This window comes from Mobula hypostoma, chromosome 6 (genome assembly GCF_963921235.1).
Source record: "Mobula hypostoma chromosome 6, sMobHyp1.1, whole genome shotgun sequence".
NCBI lineage: Eukaryota > Metazoa > Chordata > Chondrichthyes > Myliobatiformes > Myliobatidae > Mobula > Mobula hypostoma.
Genome location: NC_086102.1, coordinates 130717191 through 130743919, shown reverse-complemented (window position 1 = coordinate 130743919; position 26729 = coordinate 130717191). Strand labels below are relative to the sequence as shown.

Genomic DNA, 26729 nt, shown 5'->3' with positions numbered 1-26729 from the left:
CCTCGTCAATCTCTGCATTTTCCCTCTTTAATAGCGCGACCAAAACCGCACAAAAGTACTACAATACTCCTAGCACAGTCTCACCAACATCCTGTACAATTGCAACATAATATAATTTTAAAATCAGAGTTAGTCTGCCCAGGAGTGAAATTGAGAAAGTACTCTTTCGTGGAAGTAGTTGAGAACTGTTTGTTGCGTGTGCACTAAAGATCGAGGGTTTTTAAAAAAAAATCAGACATAAGGATGATGAATAAAGGCAAACTATAAGTAAGACTGAACGAGGAACAGCCACTTTTATGGCAAGTGACGTTTAGGATAAAACCGCTGTAAACATTCGGTGGATTGTGCAGCTACTGTGCAAAGAGAAACAGTTTTAGCAGAAGTAGAGAAAGTCAAAAGGTGCAAAGCAATAGGGAATAATGGAGAGAAAACGAGGATGCCTGTAATTGGGCTGAGATAAAAGAGACAATGCTACAAAATCGTGGTGGTTCTGGCTGAGCAAAGGTAATCACAGTTGATCTTTCAGGAAATGTACTATAAAATGTAAATGTAATGGAAATGGAAGGAGATGTATATAAATATGAACGGGGAGGGGGAGGAGAAGAAACAATGTGAACAGTGAGATACAAAACAGCACTTGCAGGAAATTGAAAATAAAAATCTGTAAGTATTCAGCAGGTCAGAGTTCATGGAAAGGGAAAAAAGTGAGATTGCATTAAAGGTTAATGAAGTCTCATCATAATTGACCAATTCTGATACAAACTTGAGCTCATTTGGGGGTTCACTGGAAAAGGTGAAGAGTCAGTATGGGAATATGGTGGAGAACAGCAATATACTGTACTGGCAATATTCAGCCTTCAAGACTAGTCTGATATTGGCCAGATCTTTAGCTAATCTGATTGTAACTTCAACTCTTTGTTCCCCATCTTCTAGAAATAGCATCTCACTCCCTTGCTTATTAAGAAGTTACCTACCTTCTAACTGAAAACTATTTAAAGATGCTAGTTTTGCAGCTATTTAAGGAAGAAGATTCAAATCACTCTTGATCCTCTGAGAGGAAAACATGTGTCAACCCTTTGTTCTACATTCTCCCACAAGATGAGAAACTCCCTTCCATCTATCCTCAAGATTGTACATGTTTAAATCAAGTGACTTCTCATTCTTCCAAACTCGAACAAGTCCAAGCTCAGCCTGCCCAGCCTTTTCTCACTGGACAACCCATCCGCTTAAAGGGAGAAACAAGAGACTGCAGATGCTGGAATCTAGAAAAAAAATCTGCTGGAGGAACTCAGTGGGTCAGGCAGCATATGTGAGGGGAAAGAATCGTTGACATTTTATGTTAAAACTCTGCATCAGGACTGATTAGGAACGTTAGTTAAATTTATTGTCATATGCCTAAATAAATGTATGCACAAGTACAATAAAAACTTACTTGCAGCTCACAGACACGAGCGTCCATGAGAAAAACATAAATTAATCATGAATTCCTACATCATTTTTATAAGAAAACAAAATCGGAACAAAAAATGTCCGTTTTAGTCCAAGGTGATCAAAATGGTTATGGTGTTGCTAAATGGCAGTGATTAGGGTTTGGTCAGTTGGTTCAGCAAGCAAATGGTTGAAGGGAAGTAGCTTCTCTTGAGCTTGTGGTGTGGACTTCAGCCTCCTGCCCAATGGTATCTGCGAAAAGGTGGCATGGTCCAGATGGTGGGGATCTTCGATGATAGATGTTGCCTTCTGTAAATACTGTCAATGGTGGGGAGATGTTGTCTGACCTGCTGGGTTCCTCCAGAGTTTTGTGTGTGTGACTTTGGATCTGCAGGCTTTCTCATGGTTGTGATTCGGTACCCTCTGCTGCTTTTTACATTCCTGCACATTCTCATTACCATACCAGACCATGATGCACCAGTCCGACTGCACCAGTATCAGTCCAGTAAACCTCCTCTGAAGAGTTTCCAGTGCATTTACATTCATCCAGAAATCCTGTTCACAAGATCATACAGTATGCAATTTAATTTATTTAAATGTACAGCACGGTAATAGGCCCTTCTAGCCCTAGTGACCAAATAAACTACTAATACTGTTAATACTTTCCATTTCAGAGGATCTGTCCCGTACGATTACAAAGAAAGCACAGCAGCGCCTCTACTTCTTTAGGAGTTTGCAAAGATTTGGCATGACATTATTTTCATCATTATTATTCCTTTTTTTCTTTATTTTTATATTTGCACAGTTTGTTTTATTTTGCACACTGGTTGTCTGCCTGCTTGGTGTGGTTTTTCATTGAATTTGTTATCGTTAATGGATTTATTAAGTATGCCAACAAGAAAATGTATCTCAGGGTTGTATATGGTGACATATTTGTAATTAGATAATAAATTTACTTTGAACTTTGGAATAACTTCTATAGATGTATGATGGGGAGTATATTGACCGGCTGCATCACAGACTAGTATGGAAACACCAATGCCCTAGAGTGGAAAATGCTACTGTGGTAAACCATATATATATATGTTGTAAATGGGTTACCTGTCTGGACACTCCCCTCTGCTGACTGCCCCTGTGGCTCCTCCCACAGACCCCTGAATAAAGGCGATTGTGCCACTGCTCCTCCCTCAGTCCAGGGCAGATACTCAGCATGGTCCAGGTCACATTTTACTGCCTTTCAGTATTTACTCTACTTCCAGTCTTTTGGAGTAATTGATAGTGCATCAGCTACAAAATGTCCCAGGCCATCACGGGCAAAGCCCTTTCCACCGCTGAGCACATCTACATGGAGCGTTGTCACAGGAAAGGGGCATCCATCATCAGGAACCCCCACCACCCAGGTCATGCTCTCTTCTCACTGCTGCCATCAGGAAGAAGGGTAGAGGAGCCTCAGGACTCACACCACCATGCTCAGGAACAGTTGTTACCGATCAACCACCAGGCTCCTGGACAAATATGGATAACTTCATTCAGCTTCATTCACCCCAACAGAACCTTTGGACTCACTTTCAAGGACTCTTAATCTCATTTCTCAATATTTATTGCTTATTAATGTGTTTATTATTATCTCTTTTTATAAATACACAGTCTAGAGTCTTTTACGCATTGGCTGGCTGTCTGTCCTGTTGGATGTGGTCTTTCATTGATTGGATTATGTTTCTTGGATTTATTGAGTATGCCGGCAAGTAAATGAATCTCATGTTTGTATATGGTGACATATATATACCTTGATAATAAATTTACTTTGAAGTTTGAACATGTTACTTCCAAAACAACGGGATTTTATTTTCCAAAATAATTTTTGATGCGGTTCCTTACCTTCTTCTAGAGAACTAAGCATAGTACTGTACATCCACCAATTCCCTTTGAATTCCAGCACATTATTTCTTCAAAGAGGTCCAATAAGTGGGTTGAACTTGATTTCTCTTTCAAAACCTTGTTGACTTTGGCATATTAATTGAATTTTTTTCAGATGTCCTGCTCTCCCATCTTTAATAATAAACTGTTCACCCATGACAGATGTTAAGCTGTGTTTTTCTGCAGTATTTTTATACCTCCCAGTTTTTTGAATAAAGGACTAATATTTGCTGCTTCCAATCTAATGAAACCTTCCCAAATTCTGACTTTTAGAAAAATAAAAGTAATGATCAATTATTTCACTATAAGCTTTAATTAACAGGTTATAAAGAAGTCAACTCTGACCTAGAGACTTGCCATCCCACGGCTCCAACAATTTGTCCAGGTCCCCTGCCCTGGTCTTTGTAACATTTTCAAGTTTGCCCTTCTCTTCCAATTCCAAATTTTCGGCTATTTTTGGGATGTTGCTGTGTGTATCCTCCATAGTGAAGATCAAAGGTTCATTTATTATCAAAGTATACAACTATGAAATTCTTCTTCAGGTAGCCATAAATCCAAGAAAAAAAGGGAGCATTTTTTCATACATATTGGCTGAAGCTAGGGAGCTTGTTGCTCCAAGGATGGCTATGAGCGGGTCTGGTTCCCACCGCTTCCCAAAAGCCTCAGAGAAACAGTGAAAAATACTGTGAAACATCAGGGTAGAAACTGTGCAACTTTTCTTTGGAATAATGGAGTCTATGTATTGTTTTAAACTGTATAAGTCTGTGTCTGATGTTAACCAAACAATCATGCATACTCTTTAAACACTCATCCCACACCTCCTCTGTCAGTTCTATACCCAATTCATCCAGCCATGCCTGTTTAAAACCTGCAGTATTCACCTGAGCTCCATTATGTAGGATCTGATAAAAATAGGATACCGCACTACAAGTAACAGGATCTAATTTATTTATTGCCTCCAGGGACTCATGTTTGTCTAAAACTTCAAAGTTAGTTATATATTTCCTAACATAATCTTGAATTTGTAAGTATCAAAAAAAACTAGACGCAGAGATATTGTAAACTGCTTGTAACTGCGCAAATGAGGGAAAGTTTCCATTAATATATAGGTCACCTACACTACAGATGCCTCTCTGTTTCCAGGTAGAAAAAACAGTATCATTCAGGCCAGGCAAAAAGGAATGATTGTCATAAATTGGAGTGTCAATATAAGTTTTTGGGGCCTTAATGTGTAGTTGAATCTGCTTCCAAATTCTTATAGTGCTGCCAACCACGAAGCTGTTACTAAAATATGATTTATTAACTGCAGTGGGGCTATTAAGGACAGCGGGTAAGGAAGTCTTCTTACAAAGTGTTCGGTCTATGAGTAACCATGCTGGGCACGAGTCTGAGGTAGAAGGTGGGCCTTTTTTCCACCATGCAAGAATGGATAGGTGGGCAGCCCAGTAATACATTTTAATGTTTGGTAGGGCAAAACCACCTACTTCCTTGGGCTTTGACAAGTGATTTTAGTAATTCTAATGGCTTTATAATTCCAAATAAAGGGTATAATAATTAACACTAATGCCAGTCACTGCAGTGGTTAATACAGCGTATTTACAGTCCATTCCCTTTAAAATAACTTATGATAATTTTTCCTATCTTGGTGTGATTGTTACAAAAAACCCAGATGACCTTTTGCAAGTGAATTGGTGAAACAAAGTTGAGCGGGTTAAACGCAATATTGACTTTTGGAAAACCCTTTCAATTTCTTTGGTGGGGAGGCTTAACGCAATCAAGATGATTGTACTGCCACGATTTCTTCATCTTTTCCAGTCAATTCCATGTTTTATTCCTCTGTCATATTTTAAACAAAGGTATTTTAACATAAAATACCTGGATAATTCATCTGCCATCTCTTTGTTTATTGTTAGTTACTTCCCAAGCTCTCTTTTGATGGGTCAAATGGCCTAATTCTGCTCCTATGTCTTATAGTCTTTTCATTGGATCAATATGCTCTTAAAGTGACAGATGACGGGAACCTAATGGTCACCGTTTAGACTGAATGGAGTCACTCTGCAAATCAGTCACCCAGTCCACACCTGTGCTCTCCGAGTAGGAAAATCTACATTATGAGAACTAAGTGTAGCTCCCCATGATAGAAAATATACCTTTCACCTAGAAGGGCTGCTTGAATTCCTGGATGGTGGGAGAGGAAGAGGTAATTAGGACTAACGAGTACACATGGGAGTGTTAATATTAAGGACCACGTTGAATATATGTTTTCAGAGAAACAATTTAACATTGGTTATGCCCACTGATATTGTGCATTTTTCAATTTTAAAATATTGTAGATGTAGATCAAGTGAGGGGTTTGGAGGTGCAATAAGGCATCCGGGAACATGTCTGACCAAAGTTGTCAGCTTGAACTCAAGTGGAAGGTTTAATACTTGATCTTTGTTGAGTTAATTAATCTCTAAAGTGGGGAGGTAAGTTAATTCGCTGTTGTAAACAGCACCCAGTGTGTAACAGAGTGGTAGAATTGTTGGGGGGGCAGGAAGGAATTGATGGGAACAAGAGAGAGAGGTTAAAAGGAAATTTGGGGGTGTGGGACAAGGGATTGCCAGCAAAGATGGGGTTGAATGGTCTGTTTCTTGATCATAGTAAGTAATAAAGACACAGGAGATCAGCAGACTGGAATTCTCTGTCCCACCAGCATCACAAGAACATCTGTGAACGGTTGCTGTGTGATGCTGATGGAACAGAGAATTCCAATCTGCTGATCTGGCCCAAAAGAAAATCTTCATGCCCAATAGAAAGTCTGTTGTCTGAATGAGATACTCAGAAATGGAGAAGTTAGAGCCAGATCTTCATCAAAAGTTTATAAAAATATCTTTAGAATGTTTTTAACACCGTATTTGCATTCTGGTTTTCTTCTTACTTGTTTAATGTACTCATGTGGGGCATGGTCTCATCATGCCATCTTAAAGATTTCTTTCCCCAGGCAGTTCATCTGATCAACTGTTCTAGTTAGCCCCCCACCCCCGCCACTGTCTATTTTATTACCTCAGGCACTGCACTGTAAACACTTGAAACTCCTTTTTATGATGCTGTTCACATTGTAAATATGTCCCGGTAATTTATGCACATTTTATTCCATATCTGTACTCTAACCTCTAACTTTGTATTTTATGTAATTCTTTATTCTTTATCATTGTTGAACGTTGTTGAGTTTTGTTGCATGACTAACACACCACGGCAAATTTCTAATACATACAAATGAATAAAGTTGATCCTTGATCTGACTGGATTCACAGAAACAAAAGCCTTTCACTGTCTCTCAGTACGTTTGACAATAATAAACCAATACCAAAAGTAAAACCCTGATTTGGAAGCACTCCTTAATGGCTGCATAAGCAACGTGTGCTGAAGGCATGGAGAAGCTAGGGGACTGAAAATCTATAAGTTGGCCATTGGAGCATTCAAACCAAAGGAGGCTAGTGAGGTGTCCCAGCTATGATACCTTTTGCACACTGCTTTAATGTTACCAAATTCCTTGTGTCAATAAGGAATGTTGGTTGCCTGCTGAGCTGAGATCAGAGAGTACAGGACAGTGAGTGTCCACACCCAGCACCAGCCGCAGTTCAGAGTTCACAAGCAAAACACTCAGAACATTTCGACAACCGTGAGAACAAAACACTTAGTAAACCTGCCGACTCGTAGCGCCAGGAACCCAGGTTCAATTTTGACCTTGGGTGTTGTCTGTGTGGATTTTTTTAAAACCCTTGTGGGTTTCATCCCACACTCTAAAGGTGTGTGTGCTGGTAGCTTAGTTGGCCACTTTAAATTGTCCTCAGTGTGTGGGTGAGTGGTAGAGTCCAGGAGACAGTAGATGAGAATATGGAGAGAATTAAAAATGGCATCAATGTAGGACTAGAGAGTGGTTAATAGCTAGCGTGAATTTGGTGGCTGAAGGGCTTATTTTTGTTTTCTCTGTCTCTTATACTATGTGTTTAAGGAGGGTAGTAGTGCTGCTACCTTCCATCTTCAGCAACACAGGTTCAACCCTGACTGCCCTTGTCCGTGTGGAGTTTACACTCCTTCCTGTAACCACGTGGTGTGCTGGTTTCCACCAACGTCCCAAAGATTAAGTGGCCAGTTTAACAGGCTGTCACAATTTACCATGTGTGCAAGTGGGGTGCCAGGGAAGTCAGGGGAAGGGCATGTAAGAGAGAATGAACAGGAAGTATTGGAATGGGACTGATAAGAAGGCACTGAGAGCTGGTACTGACCTGACCAACTGTATATCCCTATCTGGGAAAGGCTTAATAATATGAAAATGGGAGTTCATTATATTCTTAAATTTTCCACTTTCCACTGCAAAACAGATTACAGAATTCAAAGTAAGAATGCTTTAAATTAGTAACAAATATATTTTATTATTTTTAATCTCCTTATAGTGAGGCTACTCCTATCCAATGTCACCAAGCTCCTTAAATACAGATGTACCTTCTCATTATTTTTCAAAAGGGTGATTGACCTCTCACTGACCAGGCCCGCAGCGTGTTACAGCATGTTAGTGTGTGACAGTGCATTAAAGTGACCTGTCTTAGCAATGTGTCGTTCATTGATGCAGATTCGAGGATTAAACCAGTTCTGATCAAGAATCGTGTACGTAATCCTATTATCATACATATGAACACTTGAACAAATTGTATTGTATTTCAGAGGCAGATAAATTACTACATATATTGAGGTCAACAAACCCATTGGGTTATGAGTTGTATATAATTATGTTCCCTCGAAGTGTACTGAGAATGATCAGAGCATTGATAACCAACACAGTAAGATTTCTTTCAGTTTTATTCATATTTTAATTCTAGAACATTTGAAGAATATATATTATATAAAATAAATACCTTGCTTTCTAGGATGGATGGCTGGGTTAAATAGTGAGATCCTAAAGGGGTATAGCACCAAGTGAGGCCATTCAGCCCATTATGTTTGTCTCATTCAGCATACCCCTCCCCCCACCAGAACCTACTCAATTCCCTCCCTCAAGGCCCTGCAAATCTTCCCCTGGCAGAATTTGTCCAATTCCCTATTCACCACTGGTCTCCCACCCTTTCCGGCAACGTGCTTCGGATTGCCAGTCCTGATGAAGGGTCTCAGCTGAAACTGCGGCTCTTTATTCCCCCCTCCCCCGTAGATGCTGCCTGACCTGCTGAGTTCCTCCAGCATTGTGTGTGTGTTACTCAGCATTTCCAGCATCTGCAGAAGTTCTTGTGTTTAGGGGTCGCCAGTCACTGTGCATAAGAACCAACCAAATTTCCCGTCCTCTTTGTCCTGTCGATTATTTTCAATGTGTGGGCCCTGCTTACCTGCACTACAGCCAGTGGAATCAAGCTCCCCCTATAAAATCTATAAACACTGCTGTTAAATTTTCCTTATTTGATGCCACTCCAATGTAGAGAATATTGTGAAATTCATAGAAGCCTTCATTCTAGTGTTCAACATTTTCAAAGAAAACTTTCAGTGGGTGGTGCACTTCAACGCTCTGGTGTCTGTGTGTCTAAACTATTCTTCTCTTCATTTACCATTTAACTGAGACTTTAAGAAATCTCACATGGCAATGCAATGCCATTATTATATCAGATGTTTTTCTTAAGCAATTTATATTAAACCTCATGTTGGTTATTTGCAGTGACATCAGTGCATTCCCATTCCAAGACACAATGGTGGAAAATGCAACATGATTATTCCACTACTTAGAAAAAGTATTTTGAAAATGTTATAGTGTCAAGAGAAAGTTCACGATTTTCATAATGTTCTAGACTTCCCAACAGTTTGGTATTTAGATGGGAATAAACAACATACGGTATTTACAACACTTTCAAACAATACAATTGTACATTTTCTCCGTATGACACATAACTGCAATAAGGCTGCTAACTGTGATAATGCTGGCCTGTCAGACCAGTATTTGAGCTGCAAGTCAGTTGACCATGTCATATTCTCCTCTGAGGTGAGAATGTAAAGATACAAGTAATGGTACTTTAGAAAACTATTTTACCAATTAAAGTGATAAGAAATTGAAAGGTAGTTAAAACATTCACTCCTGCCGTTACTTCCCTTTCACTTGGGTTCCAGGAGTAAGAATGTGCCTTTCTTAGAGAAACTCAGTGTATGTAAAAGTGCTTAAAATCAATCCATTTCTCCAACCAACCGAAGTTTCACACAGGGTTTCACATCATGAGCAGAGTCTTGGTTACAAAAATACTCGACACAAGAGGCATTCACACACCTACCCGAGTCAGGCTTCATTTTTGACAACCCAACCGTTTTTAAAAAGAAGGTTGATCCGATTTAGAGAAATAAGTACCACCAGTAAAGAGGCAGCACCAGGTAAAGGTGGGCTGCCTGTAGTCTGGAGACTACTGGCTTCAGGCTGCAAGATTTTTTCTACTTTACAAAAATGGGAATTGAGGTACAAATGAAAAGTAACCATTCGTGACCAACATGAAGGCATTAAAGGAGACTTGATTAGTTTGGTATATTCTGAAATCCCATGTAATAACCAGGGTTCCTCTTTCACCCGTGTCATTGGACTGAACTGAACAGCATGTCTGGAAGCTACCCCTGGGCTAGAATTTGAAATATCAGTTCTGAGCCAGATGTTCTTTAATGAGCCAGTGAATTCCAAGTAATGATTAGAATTCCACTCAAATTACAGCTTTAAGCTTCAACCCAGGTCTGGTCCATTGTTTGGTAGATTTGCTCCAAAAGGTCTCTTGTAGTAAATTGACCCAAGGCTCTTCCTGGGAATGGCAGAGGGTTCTTCAGCTCTCTGCATTGAGAACAGTACTGAGAGACAAAGGCAGCTGGGAATGTTCCTTCTCCAGTTATTTCAGTTGCAAGAAACTCGGGGAGTGAAGGATGCCAATCAAAACTCCTCACTCTGAATGAGCTAAATGCTGTAAAAATGTTCCTATATTTTAGGATTGCCCAAATGGAAAGGTGGAACTTGGTGAGACAGTTATCAGTTGTCATTGGTGTTGGGGTTGCCCCTGAATTCAATTGGTATGAGATTGTAAACAAAGCAACTTTATTAAAGCTTTTCTGTTTGGTGGAGTGTAACTCGATGGAGAGCTGGGCCTGTGGCCCTAGGGAGTCCTGCTCCCTTATCCCCTCCAAATCCAACTTGACCAGCCTGTTAGTGCTGGTGGGAGTGTCAGCACTGTGTGCCACTGTGTGCAAAACATGAAATAGATATACATAAATAAATAGAGACCACACAGTGCAAACTCCTTGTCCATCCAAATGGTTCATTGGCACCCATCACTTTTCATTAAAGGCTGTAGTCAGCCAGCTCTCCTGATGCAGTGAGAAGGGAAGTAACCTAAATAAAAATTAGTAAAGAAAACCATTTAAAACGCCTTCATTAGTAATGCTTCCACACTGGCATTCACAGAACAGCTTCTGAACTTGGGTTTGTCCTGCATACCTTCTTTTCTGATAATTCCTGAGCATGGTCGAGTTGGCTTGGGATTAAGCAGATCATCCAACAACAAAAAAAATTCTTCATAAGCAAGCAGGATTGTCCCTTCTGACGTGTAACCTAGTTCGCTGAGGTAAATTAGTTCCAATTCAAAGACCCCTGGAGCGAAGGGTCCTCTTGTTCAGGAGTTTCTATGATCTGTGAAGCTCTGACCACATTACTTCTTGGGTCAATAGACTTTCAGTCTGAGCACCTTGGAAATGCGTTCCTTCGCACTGGAGTAGATGAGGTACGAGCCTTCCTCCGTGTTGAACTGCTCCCAGTCTGTACAGCCGTATGTTGGCAGGCGATGGACTGGGACAAAGCTTTCGTAGCCCTGCCACCTGCAAGACAATGTAATCTCTGAAGCAACATTCATTTTATTTTGGAAGGTGACTTTAATTTCAAGTTCAAGTTTATTGTCATTCAACCGTATACCGGTAAACGAAACAACGTTCCACCAGACCAAAGCGCACAACACGGTACACGTTGGTGTTGCATTGTTGGCCAAGCTTGGCAATTAGCTTGTAGGCGTCTCATTACCAGATGAGGTGACATCCTCAATAAGCATCTGCAAGCTAATTGCCAAGCTTGGTGAAAACCCCAATATCAAACACCTCAACCCAAGCTACCATCCTAAACAATACATATTACTCACACACAACACACAAGTAACGTTACCACAAATAAATTAATAAATAATAAGGTGCATTTCTCCTGTTGTATGGCACAGTAAGGCCCCAATGCACCGCACGGAAGCCTTAGCAATCAAAATCCGACATCGAGCCACATAAGGAAATACTAGAAGCGGCCAAAGAGCTTGGTTTAAAGTGGTATCTTGGGGGAGTGGGGTGCTGGATGGTGAAGGGAGATCAAGTGTCAGACAAATCTGGGGAGAACATTTTAGAAGGGGCTTCAAGAGCTGAAGCCCAGCTGCCAGTGATGAGGTGATCTGAAGTCGCAGTCGAGCAATCGGAAAGCGTGGAGATTACTAACAGTTCGGGGCTGGATGGGAGGTGGGTGGGCTGGGTTGGGAGAGAGCACACAACTCAGAGACCCGGAAAAAAAAAATCAAGGACAGGAACTGAAAGCTCAATCTTCCATCAGGACGAAAGTTAGTGTACTTCAGTGAGCAGAGAGAGTGTGAACAGGATTTGGTGGGTTACCCTCACCTGACAGAGGTACTCACCTGTATATAACACTGTTTAAAAAGAACTTAGAGCCGTCATATGAGTTTGCCACAACCAGGAAGCTGTCATCACCCACTGTGAAGAACTCCCAGTCAACAGCACTGCAACCACAAGAAGAGCAGAGGGATGAGAATATGGTACAGACCTTACTCCCGCATTCATCAGGTTCTACTCATTCCTGGTTCTTTCAAGATGCTTCATAGTCGACTTCAGATCACATTTCGATCTCCACCCGCTCCAGTTTCATTCATTCCCAGACCCATTCACAATCAGCCACCATTCATACCAAGGCCCCTTTGCAAAACCAGCTCCCATTCATAAGTTAGCCTCCATTTGTGCACAGGTGGCAAACCCAGATCCCACCTGCATCCAGGCTTCTGTTCCCTTGTCTGCAATGGTTAGATACACGGCGGGATTGACAGCGTGGAACAATTGGGAGGCCATAAGATATAGGAGCAGAATTCGGCCATTTGGCCCTTCGAGTGTGCTCTACCATTCATTCATGGTTGATTTATTTTCCTTCTCAACCCTTTTCTCCTGTCTTCTCTCCTTAACCTTTGGTGCCCTTACTAGTCAGGAACGCTTTGAATACACACAATGACTTGACCACACAGCCACCTGTGGCGATGAATCCCACAGATTCGCCAACCTCTGCCCAAAGAAATTCCCGCTCATCTCTGCTCCATGGAGGACACCCTCGCAGTCACTGGGAGAACGTACAGACTCCCCACACACTCCACCCGAGGTCAGGACTGAACCGGTCTCTGCCACTGTGTGGCAGCAGCTCTGTTAGCTGTGTCACTGCACTGTCCTCACCACACCGGGGACTAGGTCAGTGAGGGGAGGTATGAGATCACTTCTGGGGTGAGGCTGTCTGGTCCTGTGTTTTAATTGGAGGGGTAGCTGGTCATGAAGGAATAAAAGAAAATAGAAATAAGGGAACTCACTCAGTCAAACTCCCTCCTCTGGTCTGCATCTTGTTGAGGGAAACCTCTCTACACTGGAAAATGCAGCAGCAGTTACACCTGACTGGGCTGGGACTCACCTCAGAACCATGAGGAAATAATTTCTCCCCACAACATGGATGAGGGATGTACAAACAATTCTGACTGATGTAATTTAAAAGCATGGGGGGGGGAGATCTCATTGGAACCTATGGAATACGCTACGATCTTATGGTAAAGTTGACTGTTTATTTCCCTCCATAGATGCTCCCAGCTTGTATTTTGTGTGTGTTGAGAAACATGGAGGGGAGTTCCAATGTCAGCCACCAGATGGTGCTGTCGCTCGCAAAGCTGAATGCCGCTCCAGAGGTTGGTTGACTGGGTTCCTGAGGTTTGAGCTCTGTGCTGAAGCAATTTCTCAAATGGGACATGAACAGATCTTGCCTGGGAGATGGTGCAAAATAGTTATTACACAGAAATTATTGGTGTACTAAGATTCAATTTTAACTTCTAAAGGGAGTTAGACTAGAAACAGAAAAAACAACCCATTAGGATTGCATGGAAGGAGCCAAGAGTGGGGGACACTTTCAAGAATGTCAGCACAGAATGATGGGCTGAGTAGTCTCTTGTTGTTTGGTATGATTCTTGGCATAAGGCTGTGGGCCTGATAATACCTGAAGGTTATACTGACATCCCAGCATTGCTACTTTTAGTTTGGTTTGGATCGTCAGAGGAATAGTCTGTTTCATTGTCATAGTCATTGGAAATAACACCCCAGTCAAACCAGTGCAAGGAGGACGCTGTTCACTCATAGAGCACAGTTTCAGTTTCAGCGGATTGAATTTTAAAATCTCTCTAATTTAGTTCTCCAACATCAGAAAAATCCTGCAGACTCTGGATAATACTATAAAGAATAATTATGATAACAATGTGGGCCGGTGCTAGTACAGCTCTGGGCATTCTGGAGTTTGGGGTTCATTTCCAGTGGTGTCCTGTAAGGAGTCTCTGTACATCCTCCCTGAGGAATGCTTGGGTTTCCTCTGGGTGCTCCGGTTTCCTCCCACAGTCCAAAGACATACTGGGTAGGTCAGTGGTCCCCAACCACCGGGCTGCGGACCGACAAGGTCACAAAGCATGTGCTACCGGGCCGTGAGGAAACGATACGATTTGGTGATATGAGTCAGCTGCACCTTTCCTCATTCCTTGTCACGGAGCTCATTACGCACGTGAGGTCATTATTCGCGCGTCATCCATGTCAGCGCAGGAAGATGATCAATTCCTCGAGCTTGCAAATGACGGCGGGCTGAAAAGTATGTGTGACATAACATCTCTGCCGGCATTCTGGATCAAAGTCAAGGCTGAATATCCTGAGACAGCCACGAAAGCACTGAAAATGTTGCTTCCATTTCCAACGTATCTCTGCAATGAATGCAATGAAAACTAAATTGCGGAATAAACTGGACATAAGGAACCCTATTCGAGTATCACTGTCTCCCATCACCCTTCGATAGGACCATCTTGTTGCAGGAAAACAAGCCCAGGGCTCCGACTGATTCAACGATACTGGTGTGCTGCAATGATTTTATATGTTCATACGGGGAAAATATGTGCTGTGTGTTTCATATCCAAACGTTACTTAAAATGTTATGATGCTATTGACTTACTTATATAACCATATAACAATTACAGCACGGAAACAGGCCATCTCTGCCCTTCTAGTCTGTGCCGAACGCTACTCTCACCTAGTCCCACCGACCTGCACTCAGCCCATAACCCTCCATTCCTTTCCTGTCCATATACCTATCCAATTTTTCGTTAAATGATAATATCGAACCTGCCTCTACCACTTCTAATGGAAGTTCGTTCAACACTTATTTCAAGCTCCCCTAATAATTGACTTATCACTATATTCATGCGAGGAAAATATGCGCTGTGTGTTTAATATTAAATTCATTAGATAAACCCTTTTAGAAACGCAATTGAGTGTATTAGCAACTTATCACCTATATTCCGGTCGTGATTAACACCGCCCCCTCCCCGGACAGAATCGCCAAAAACGATTTGCAGAACATTTCGGCATATACGCACATGCGCACTGGTGCCCACGCAAAGCTTCATGGTCATCGTAGTCTTTCTTGGGGTAAGCCCAACGTATTTGACTGCTACTCTTGTCCGTTCCCCCCCCCCCCGGGTCCGCCAGTCCGCCGGTCCACAAGAATATTGTCAATATTAAACTGGTCCGCAGTGCAAAAAAGGTTGGGGACCCCTGGGGTATGTTAATCGGTCATTGTAAATTGCCCCCTGATTAGGTCAGGGCTAATCAGGGTTGTGACGTTGACTAGGTCAGGACTAGTCGGGGTTGTGGCGTTGAATAGGTCAGGGCTAGTCAGGGTTGTGATGTTGATCAGGTCAGGGCTAATCAGGGTTGTGACGTTGATCAGGTCAAGGCTAGTCAGGGTTGTGGCGTTGACTAGGTCAGGGCTGTGGCGTTGACTAGATCAGGGCTAGTCAGGGTTGTGGCGTTGATTAGGTCAGGGCTAGTCAGGGTTGTGGCGTTGATCAGGTCAGGGCTAGTCAGGGTTGCGGCGTTGATTAGGTCAGGGCTAGTCAGGGTTGCGGCGTTGACTAGGTCAGGGCTAGTCAGGGTTGTGGCGTTGATCAGGTCAGGGCTAGTCAGGGTTGTGGTGTTGATTAGGTCAGGGCTAGTCAGGGTTGCTGCGTTGATTAGGTCAGGGCTAGTCAGGGTTGCAGCGTTGACTAGGTCAGGGCTAGTCAGGGTTGTGGCGTTGATCAGGTCAGGGCTAGTCAGGGTTGTGGAGTTGATCAGGTCAGGGCTAGTTAGGGTTGTGACGTTGATCAGGTCAGGGCTAGTCATGGTTGTGGTGTTGCTGGGGTGGAAGGGTCTTCTCCATTGTTTATCACTAAATTAAAAAATGAACAAAGAAAGAAAACAAATAAATAAATGTCTCTGTCACTGACACTTTATTCGGCACTCTGTCATTGTTTTACCCTGTTCCACCTCAGTGCAACGTTGGAATGAATTGATCTGTATGGACGATAGGCCAGACAAATTTCTCACATACATGTGATAATAGACCACTTTACTGATTTAACTGGGAAGATTGTCAGGACACTGAGGTCTTAGTCCCTGGGATCTCCCTACCTATGCTTAGCTGACCAGCTGATGCGTATACTGTTGCATCCGTTTGGTTAGAAGGCTGGTTGACTGGAAGGAGGCAAAGAGTGGGAATAAAGAGGGAGCTTTTCTGGTTGGCTGCTGGTGACTGGTGGTGTTCTGTAGGGTCGGATTTGGGACTGCTTCTTTTCACACCGAACAGTATGCCAATGATTTGGAGGATGGAATTAATGATCTTGCGGCCATGTTTGTAAACGATATAAAGATAGGTGGAGGGACAGATGGTGTTGAGGAAACAGTGAGTCTGCAGAAGGAATGAAACAGATTAGGAGAATGGGCAAAGGAGTGGCAGATGGAATACAGGGTATGGTCATGCACTTTAGTAGAAGGAATAAAAGCATAATCTATTTTCTAAATAAGAAGCAGAGGTGCAAAGGGACTTGGGAGTCATCGTATAGGATTCCCTACGTGCAGCATTTCCTAAAGGTTAATTTGCAGGCTGGGTCAGTGGTGAGGAAGGCAAGTTCGATGTTAGCATTCATTTAATAATGTTTGGAATATAAAATTAAGGATACAATGTTGAGGGATTATAGTGTATTGGCCAGACCATACAGAGTACTGAGAGAGTTTTGGACCCCTTATCTAAGAAAGGATGCACTGGCATTGGAGAGGGTCCAGCAGAGGTTTACAAAAATTATCCCAGGAATGAAGTGGTTAACATATGAGGTGCGTTTGATGGTTCTGAGTCTGAGTTTAGAAGAATGAGGGGGATCTGATCGAAACCTATTAACTATTGAAAGGCTGAGATCGAATGCACACTGAGAGGATGTTTCCCATGGTGTGGAAGTCCAGGACCAGAGGGCACAGACTCAAAATACAAGGATGTCCCTTTAGAACAGAGATGAGGAGGAGTTTCTTTCGCCAGATGGTGATGAATCTGTGGAATTCATTGCCACGGTTGGAAGTGGAGGCCAAGTTATTGGGTATATTTAGAATCAGAATCAGAATCAGGTTTATTATCACCGGCATGTGACATGAAATTTGCTAACTTAGCAGTAGCAGTTCAATGCAATACATAACCTAGTAGAGAGAGAAAAATAAAAATAATAATACTAAATAAACAAGTAAATCAGTTACATATATTGAATAGATTTTTTAAAACGTGCAAAAACAGAAATACTGTATATTAAAAAGAAAGTGAGGTAGTGCCCAAAGATTCAATGTCCATTTAGGAATCGGATGGTGGAGGGGAAGAAGCTGTTCCTGAATCTCTGAGTGTGTGCCTTCAAGCAGAGGTTGATAGGTTCTTGATTAGTAGGGCATCAAAGGTTATGGGGAGAAAGCAGGAGAGTGAGGTTGAGAGGGATAATAAATTGGCATTAAAAGGTTGTGGGTTCAAGCTTGAGAACGTTCTCCTGGCTGAACCTCCAACGTTGACAGACGTGCCACCTTTTGGGGTGTGTCTGTCTTAGGAACAGAGTGGTGAACTTTGATATCTGAGATGTGAAGATTGCCGAATGACCAATTACATTATTCCTTCACTCTCAAGTTTTGAAGAATGAGAGGTGGTTTTCAATTTAAAAAAAGAAAAATAAGCACTATTTTCTCCTTGCACCATCACAATGTAATTATGATGTAATTATCTGTAAGGATGACACACAAAATAAAAATTTTCTCTCGCCTTGGTACGTATGACAATAACCAATTACTAGTGTTATCACCTGGACTTTTCCAGGTCCACAAGCGTCTTGGATGGTTTTTAAAGTAGGTATTCATAATGACCTGATTATTCATCTTGCACCATTCTACCCATTTCTCACCTCCTTCATTTCTTTCCCCTAGTCCAAATTTTCCAATGGTATTTCCATCAGCACCTCGTCCTACTTTAGCATTTAGATCTCCCATGACAATAACAATATCTTGAGATTTGCATCCATTCTTTGCTTGTTCAAGCTCTTCACAGAATTTATCTATATCCTCATTTGTTCCATCTGTTGTTGGTGCATATACCTGTATAATTGCTAAATCAAATGGTTGTCCTCTGAATCTAACAAGGAGCACTCTTTCTGATACTGCCCAATGTCCTAAAACACTCTTTGCCATGTTTTCATCCATAAGAATTCCTACTCCATTAGTATGGGATGTTCCACAAGAATAAATCAGTGTTTTATTTCTAATCTGACTTGTTCCAACACCTATCCAATGAACTTCGCTCATTCCCATGATGTTACTCTTTAGTCTTTCCATTTCATTTATCACATTGTCCAATCTTCCTGCTTGATATAGGGTTCTTACATTCCAAGTGGCAATAATTTTCTTTTGTGTTACTTTAATTTTATAAGCAGTAGCTTGATGATGGTCGGGGATCCCCTGCTGCCCAGAATCAACCTTATCGAGCGAAGGATCTTCAGAATTGTCTTGAAGATCCTCTTGAAGCTGTTGTTGTGTGATACATTTTGAGAGTTTGGACCATGGTTTTCTTAGCAAATAGATTATAGGAAACCTAGTATCTAGCAACGGTGGTTTGCTATTGCCTACCGTTGGGTGAACTAAAGAAATCGCCATTTCTCTTCCCAAATGTTCATCCACCTGTACTATAGCCATTGACATTTGAGATCCTAGCTCATCTGCCTTCTCCGTCATAAGTTCAGTTACTGAACCTGCCGGATCTGCTGTTGGCCTTTGCTCGTATCCTGAGCAGGAACCCTTGTAGGTGCTACTGTTCCAGGTCAGAGCGGCCCTGGGAGCGATGAATGACTAAGGGGTAACTTCACTTTCCCCAAAGCTCTTTCAGTTCCCAATCAGAGCCTCACCACCAGTTGCAGTTTAGAGTCATACCCAGGATATCTCCTTTAATTAGCGCACTGAAACAAACTGGCTGCTCCCAGTCTCAGTAGTCCCCTGCTTTATTTTCACCATGGATGTCCAGTCCCTATATACTTCCATCCCCCATCAGGAAGGTCTCAAAGCTCTCCGCTTCTTTTTGGATTCCAGACCTAACCAGTTCCCCTTTACCACCACTCTGCTTCGTCTAGCGGAATTAGTCCTCACTCTTAATAATTTCTCCTTTGGCTCCTCCCACTTCCTCCAAACTAAAGGTGTAGCCATGGGCACCCGTATGGGTCCCAGCTATGCCTGCTTTTTTGTTGGCTTTGTGGAACAATCCATGTTCCAAGCCTATACTGGTATCTGTCCCCCACTTTTCCTTCACTACATCGACGACTGCATTGGCGCTGCTTCCTGTACGCATGCTGAGCTTGTTGAATTTATTAACTTTGCCTCCAACTTTCACCCTGTCCTCAAGTTTACCTGGTCCATTTCCAACACATCCCTCCCCTCTCTGGATCTTTCTGTCTCTATCTCTGGAGACAGCTTATCCACTGATGTCTACTATAAGCCTACGGACTCTCACAGCTACCTGGACTATTCCTCTTCTCACCCTGTCTCTTGCAAAAATGCCATCTCCTTCTCGCAATTCCTCCGTCTCCGCCGCATCTGCTCTCAGGATGAGGCTTTTCATTCCAGGATGAAGGAGGTGTCCTCCTTTTTTAAAGAAAGGGGCTTCCCTTCCTCCACCATCAACTCTGCTCTCAAACGCATCTCCCCCATTTCATGCACATCTGCTCTCACTCCATCCTCCTACCACCCCACAAGGAATAGGGTTCCCCTTGTCCTCATCTACCACCCCACCAGCCTCCGGGTCCAACATATAATTCTCCGTAACTTCTGCCACCTCCAAAGGGATCCCACCACTAAGCATATCTTTCCCTCCCCCCCCTCTGCTTTCCACAGGGATTGCTCCCTGTGCAACTCCCTTGTCCATTCGTCCTCCCCATCCCTTCCCACCGATCTCCCTCCCTGCACTTATCCTTGTAAGCGGAACAAGTGCTACACATGCCCTTACACTTCCTCCCTCACCACCTTTCAGGACCCCAGACAGTCCTTCCAGGTGAGGCGACACTTCACCTGTGAGTTGGCTGGGGTGATATATTGCGTCCGGTGCTCCCAATGCGGCCTTCTATATATTGACGAGACCCAACGCAGACTGGGAGTCTGTTTCACTGAACACCTACGCTCTGTCCGCCAGAGAAAGCAGGATCTCCCAGTGGCCACACATTTTAATTCCACGTCCCATTCCCATTCTGATATGTCTATCCACGGCCTCCTCTACTGTCAAGATGAAGCCACACTCAGGTTGGAGGAACAACACCTTATATTCCGTCTGGGTAGCCTCCAACCTGATGGCATGAACATTGACTTCTCTAACTTCCGTTAATGCCCCACCTCCCCTTCGTACCCCATCCGTTATTTATTTATAATTATTATATATATATTTTTTCTCTCTCTTTTTCTCCCTCAGTTCCTCTCACTATACCCCTTGCCCATCCTCTGGGATTCCCCCTCCCACTTTCTTTCTCCCTATGCCTCCCGTCCCATGATCCTCTCATATCCCTTTTGCCAAACAAATTTCCAGCTCTTAGCTTCATCCCTCCCCCTCCTGTCTTTTCCTATCATTTTGGATCTCCCCCTCCCCCTCTCAAATCTCCCCCCTGTCCTTTCCTATCATTTCGGATCTCCCCCTCCCCCTCCCACTTTCAAATCGCTTACTATCTCTTCTTTCAGTTAGTCCTGACGAAGGGTCTCGGCCTGAAATGTCGACTGTACCTCTTCCTAGAGATGCTGCCTGGCCTGCTGCATTCACCAGCAATTTTTATGTGTTGCTCCCAATCTCAGCCTCGTTTTACAATATCATTCTGTACACAAATGACCATCTAATCACTGTAGGCAGAGAGATAAAAGAATGTCTTGCCATGGCAATGCACATACCTGTAAGTCAGGATGTCCTGAAATTTGACGAACATCTGAGCGGTGATGTTAAGTTCATAGATGGTGGAGTTGATGTTGAAGGAGTTGATTCCATTCGGCGCCCCGGTCTGATAGCTCTGACTGTTGGCAACTGCGAGAAAGACTCTTCCTTCAACATGGAACATCTCCCAGTCTGTAGCACCGTATGTCTGAGGACCAAAGAAAGAAAGCCTTACTTTTCCTACAGTTCTAAAAACAAGCTTGACAGCTGTGTGTGATTGTGAAATGTGGACAGATTTAAAAAAAGTAGGTAATTGAAAGTTACTCAATGACATAAACAAGATAAGCATCTGCTCTCCCCATCACTCCAGTACCGTCCGTCATGGTGTGCTGTATTTACAAGGTAAGCATCCCTCTCTCCATCACCGTCCCTCACGGTGTGCTGTATTTACAAGGTAAGCATCCCTCTCTCCATCACCGTCCCTCACGGTGTGCTGTATTTACAAGGTAAGCATCCCTCTCTCCATCACCGTCCCTCACGGTGTGCTGTATTTACATTGTAAACATCCCTCTCTCCATCACCATCCCTCTTGGTGTGCTGTATTTACAAGGTAAGCATATCTCTCTCCATCACCGTCCCTCATGCTGTGCTGTACTTACAAGGTAAGCATCCCTCTCTCCATCACCATCCCTCACGGTGTGCTGTATTTACAAGGTAAGCATACCTCTCTCCCTCTCTCCATCACCGTCCCTCATGGTGTGCTGTATTTACAAGGTAAGTATCCCTCTCTCCATCAGTCCAGCACCGTCCCTCACGGTGTGCTGTATTTACAAGGTAAGCATTCCTCTCTCCATCGCCGTCCCTCACGGTGTGCTGTATTTACAAGGTAAACATTTCTCTCTCCATCACCGTCCCTCACGGTGTGCTGTATTTACATGGTAAACATCCCTCTCTCCATCACTCCAGCACCGTCCCTCATGGTGTGCTGTATTTACAAGGTAAGCATCCTTCTCTCCATCACTCCAGTACCGTCCCTCACGGTGTGCTGTATTTACAAGGTAAGCATCCCTCTCTCCATCAGTCCAGCACCGTCCCTCACGGTGTGCTGTATTTACAAGGTAAGCATCCCTCCCTCCATCACTCCAGTACAGTCCCTCACGGTGTGCTGTATTTACAAGGTAAACATCTGCTCTCCCTCTCTCCATCACCATCCCTCACGGTGTGCTGTATTTACAAGGTAAACATCTGCTCTCCCTCTCTCCATCACCGTCCCTCACGGTGTGCTGTATTTACAAGGTAAGCATCCCTCTCTCCATCACTCCAGTACCATCCCTCACGGTGTCCTGTATTTACAAGGTAAGCATCCCTCTCTCCATCACTGCAGTACCGTCCCTCACGCTGTGCTGTATTTACAAGGTAAGCATCCCTCTCTCCATCACTCCAGTACCGTCTCTCACGGTGTGCTGTATTTACAGGGTAAGCATCCCTCTCTCCATCACTCCAGTACCATCCCTCATGCTGTGCTGTATTTACAAGGTAAGCATCCCTCTCTCCATCACCGTCCCTCACGGTGTGCTGTATTTACAAGGTAAGCATCCCTCTCTCCATCACTCCAGTACCATCCCTCATGGTGTGCTGTATTTACAAGGTAAGCATCCCTCTCTCCATCACCGTCCCTCATGGTGTGCTGTATTTACAAGGTAAGCATCCCTCTCTCCCTCTCTCCATCACCGTCCCTCACGGTATGCTGTATTTACAAGGTAAGCATTCCTCTCTCCATCACCATCCCTCACGGTGTGCTGTATTTACAAGGTAAACATCCCTCTCTCCATCACTCCAGTACTGTCCCTCATGCTGTGCTGTATTTACAAGGGAAACATTCCTCTCTCCCTCTCTCCATCACCGTCCCTCATGGTGTGCTGTATTCACAAGGTAAGCATCCCTCTCTCCATCACCGTCCCTCACGGTGTGCTGTATTTACAAGGTAAGCATCCCTCTCTCCATCACTCCATCACCGTCCCTCATGGTGTGCTGTATTTACAAGGGAAACATTCCTCTCTCCCTTTCTCCATCACCGTCCCTCACGCTGTGCTGTATTTACAAGGTAAGCATCCCTCTTTTCATCACTCCAGTACCATCCCTCACACTGTGCTGTATTTACAAGGTAAGCATCCCTCTCTCCATCACCGTCCCTCACGGTGTGCTGTATTTACAAGGTAAGCATTCCTCTCTCCATCACCATCCCTCACGGTGTGCTGTATTTACAAGGTAAACATCCCTCTCTCCATCACCGTCCCTCACGGTGTGCTGTATTTACAAGGTAAACATCCCTCTCTCCATCACTCCAGCACCGTCCCTCATGGTGTGCTGTATTTACAAGGTAAACATCTGCTCTCCCTCTCTCCATCACCGTCCCTCATGGTGTGCTATATTTAAAGGTAAGCATCCCTCTCTCCATCACTCCAGTACTATCCCTCATGCTGTGCTGTATTTACAAGGTAAGCATCCCTCTCTCCATCACCGTCCCTCATGGTGTGCTGTATCTACAAGGTAAGCATCCCTCTCTCCATCACCGTCCCTCACGGTGTGCTGTATTTACAAGGTAAGCATCCCTCTCTCCATCACCGTCCCTCACGGTGTGCTGTATTTACAAGGTAAGCATCCCTCTCTCCATCACTCCAGTACCATCCCTCACACTGTGCTGTATTTACAAGGTAAGCATCCCTCTCTCCATCACTCCAGTACCGTCACTCACGGTGTGCTGTATTTACAAGGTAAGCATCCCTCTCTCCATCACCGTCACTCACGGTGTGCTGTATTTACAAGGTAAGCATCCCTCTCTCCATCACCGTCCCTCACGGTGTGCTGTATTTACAAGGTAAGCATCCCTCTCTCCATCACCGTCCCTCACGGTGTGCTGTATTTACAAGGTAAGCATTCCTCTCTCCATCACCATCCCTCACGGTGTGCTGTATTTACAAGGTAAGCATCCCTCTCTCCATCACCGTCACTCACGCTGTGCTGTATTTACAAGGTAAGCATCCCTCTCTCCATCACCGTCCCTCACGGTGTGCTGTATTTACAAGGTAAGCATTCCTCTCTCCATCACCATCCCTCACGGTGTGCTGTATTTACAAGGTAAACATCCCTCTCTCTATCACCGTCCTTCACGGTGTGCTGTATTTACAAGGTAAACATCCCTCTCTCCATCACTCCAGCACCGTCCCTCATGGTGTGCTGTATTTACAAGGTAAGCATCCCTCTCTCCATCACTCCAGTACTGTCCCTTACGGTGTGCTGTATTTACAAGGTAAACATCTGCTCTCCCTCTCTCCATCACCGTCCCTCACGGTGTGCTGTATTTACAAGGTAAACATCTGCTCTCCCTCTCTCCATCACCGTCCCTCATGGTGTGCTATATTTACAAGGTAAGCATCCCTCTCTCCATCACTCCAGTACCATCCCTCACACTGTGCTGTATTTACAAGGTAAGCATCCCTCTCTCCATCACTCCAGTACCATCCCTCATGCTGTGCTGTATTTACAAGGTAAGCATCCCTCTCTCCATCACCGTCCCTCACGGTGTGCTGTATCTACAAGGTAAGCATCCCTCTTTCCATCACTCCAGTACCGTCCCTCATGGTGTGCTGTATTTACAAGGTAAACATCCCTCTCTCCATCACTCCAATACCGTCCCTCACGCTGTGCTGTATTTACAAGGTAAACATTCCTCTCTCCCTCTCTCCATCACCGTCCTTCACGGTGTGCTGTATTTACAAAGTAAACATTCCTCTCTCCATCACCGTCCCTCACAGTGTGCTGTATTTACAAGGTAAACATTCCTCTCTCCCTCTCTCCATCACCGTCCCTCATGGTGTGCTGTATTTACAAGGTAAGCATCCCTCTCTCCATCACCGTCCCTCACGGTGTGCTGTATTTACAAGGTAAGCATTCCTCTCTCCCTCTCTCCATCACCGTCCCTCACGGTATGCTGTATTTACAAGGTAAACATTCCTCTCTCCCTCTCTCCATCACCGTCCCTCACGGTGTGCTGTATTTACAAGGTAAGCATCCCTCTCTCCATCACCGTCCCTCACGGTGTGCTGTATTTACAAGGTAAGCAATCCTCTCTCCCTCTCTCCATCACCGTCCCTCATGGTGTGCTGTATTTACAAGGTAAGCATCCCTCTCTCCATCACCGTCCCTCACGGTGTGCTGTATTTACAAGGTAAGCATCCCTCTCTCCATCACTCCATCACCGTCCCTCATGGTGTGCTGTATTTACAAGGTAAACATCCCTCTCTCCATCACCATCCCTCATGGTGTGCTGTATTTACAAGGTAAGCATCCCTCTCTCCATCACCGTCCCTCACGGTGTGCTGTATTTACAAGGTAAGCATCCCTCTCTCCATCACCGTCCCTCACGGTGTGCTGTATTTACAAGGTAAGCATCTACTTTCCTCATCACTCCATCACCGTCCCTCACGATGTGCTGTAGTTACCGCTGAGCAAAGCTTCTTCCACTAGTACATCCTCACTTACAACCTCCATTATCCAGAATGTGGACAACAGGAATCCCATCCCTTGTAGATTCCTCTACATGTTGTCCATTGCCCTTCTTTCATCATAACAAGCTCTCTGTGCAGGAATTAAGCAGGAAATCTAGGCTGGCACTTGAACATAGATCAGACCCGATGCATCAGCTTCAGAGATACCTTGCATGCTTTGGAGCAACTCCCTTCTCAAGTGGACACGACTCTGTTCCGGCTCCATTCTGAAGAGGACCAGAGAGCTGTTCTGATATTCCAGCCAGTATCTAGTACTCAGATTCTAATAGTTTAAGAATATCCATTGTCTTACTGCTGTTTGCCATTTAAAAAAAATGTTTATTTAAAATTAATTTACACCAGTTATTAACCATGTCTTGTGTTGTTGATTGGGAGCTGACTTCTTGAAGACTGTGTGGACAGTTTCTCTGACACTGGTGCTAGGGAGGGAATTGTAAGCTGGTGTGCTTTTGGTGATGAAGGAATGGAAATATTATTCTGAGTTGGTATGGTTGTGACTTGGTGAGGAATTTGAAAGAGACGGTGCTCACCTATGCCTCATCTGGAAAATTGCCTGGAGGTCTGAAGGAGCTGTCACAGGAGCTCGAGAGAGTACAGTGTACTTTATAGACGGGACACACGACAGCCATGGGGACAATGGGTGGAGGGGATGCCAGTCTAATGGCAGCTTTGTCCTAGATGGTTGAGTCAATCATGATGACTTTTGTATTTAACTGTACCACATTTGATATATAGCCTTCTCTGCCTTGTCCAGATGTTGTGAGAGTGCCTGCCTCCACCAGCTCAGGTGGAGTGTTCCTAATTCCAGCCACTTTCTGCCTGGAACAAAATGTTTGTGACAGTCCAGAAAGTAAACCTACTGCACTTCTGCACTTCTCTACCACAGCCCAGCTCTCTGAATCCCAGCACTGAAGCCAGAAGCAGGAACTCGATACACACGAGCCGTGGACAGGAGAAAAGCGGAGACAGAGAGCAGGAGAATATTAGTCAGTTGCTACAGAAGCACTAATCCAGGTAGACGTGTGTTTGCACTCAAAACCTCAGGACACCTGAATACCTCCAGATCAATAGCGGTTATTGACACAATGTAGGAAACTACAGGTAACAAGCTCCGACAGACACCAATGTGATAATGACCATGTCATAAAATGATACCAGGAATGAAAGGGTCAATGTATGGGGAGCATTTGAAGGCTCTAGACCTGTACTTGCTAGAGGTTAGA

General features: G+C 43.9%; 1 protein-coding gene across 1 annotated transcript in view; it reads right to left on the bottom strand.

Moving 5' to 3' along the window:
- Window positions 1–10778: 10778 nt before the first annotated feature.
- Window positions 10779–26729, bottom strand: part of LOC134347635 (thrombospondin-type laminin G domain and EAR repeat-containing protein-like) — a 67712-nt gene continuing 51761 nt past the window's right edge. The window contains exons 8-10 of the mRNA XM_063050012.1: window positions 20959–21146; window positions 12051–12152; window positions 10779–11205 (exon numbers count right to left, since the gene is read on the bottom strand). Coding sequence (XP_062906082.1) covers window positions 11052–11205; window positions 12051–12152; window positions 20959–21146 — 444 coding nt within the window. The 3' untranslated portion in view covers window positions 10779–11051. The remainder of the gene's footprint in view (window positions 11206–12050; window positions 12153–20958; window positions 21147–26729) is intronic.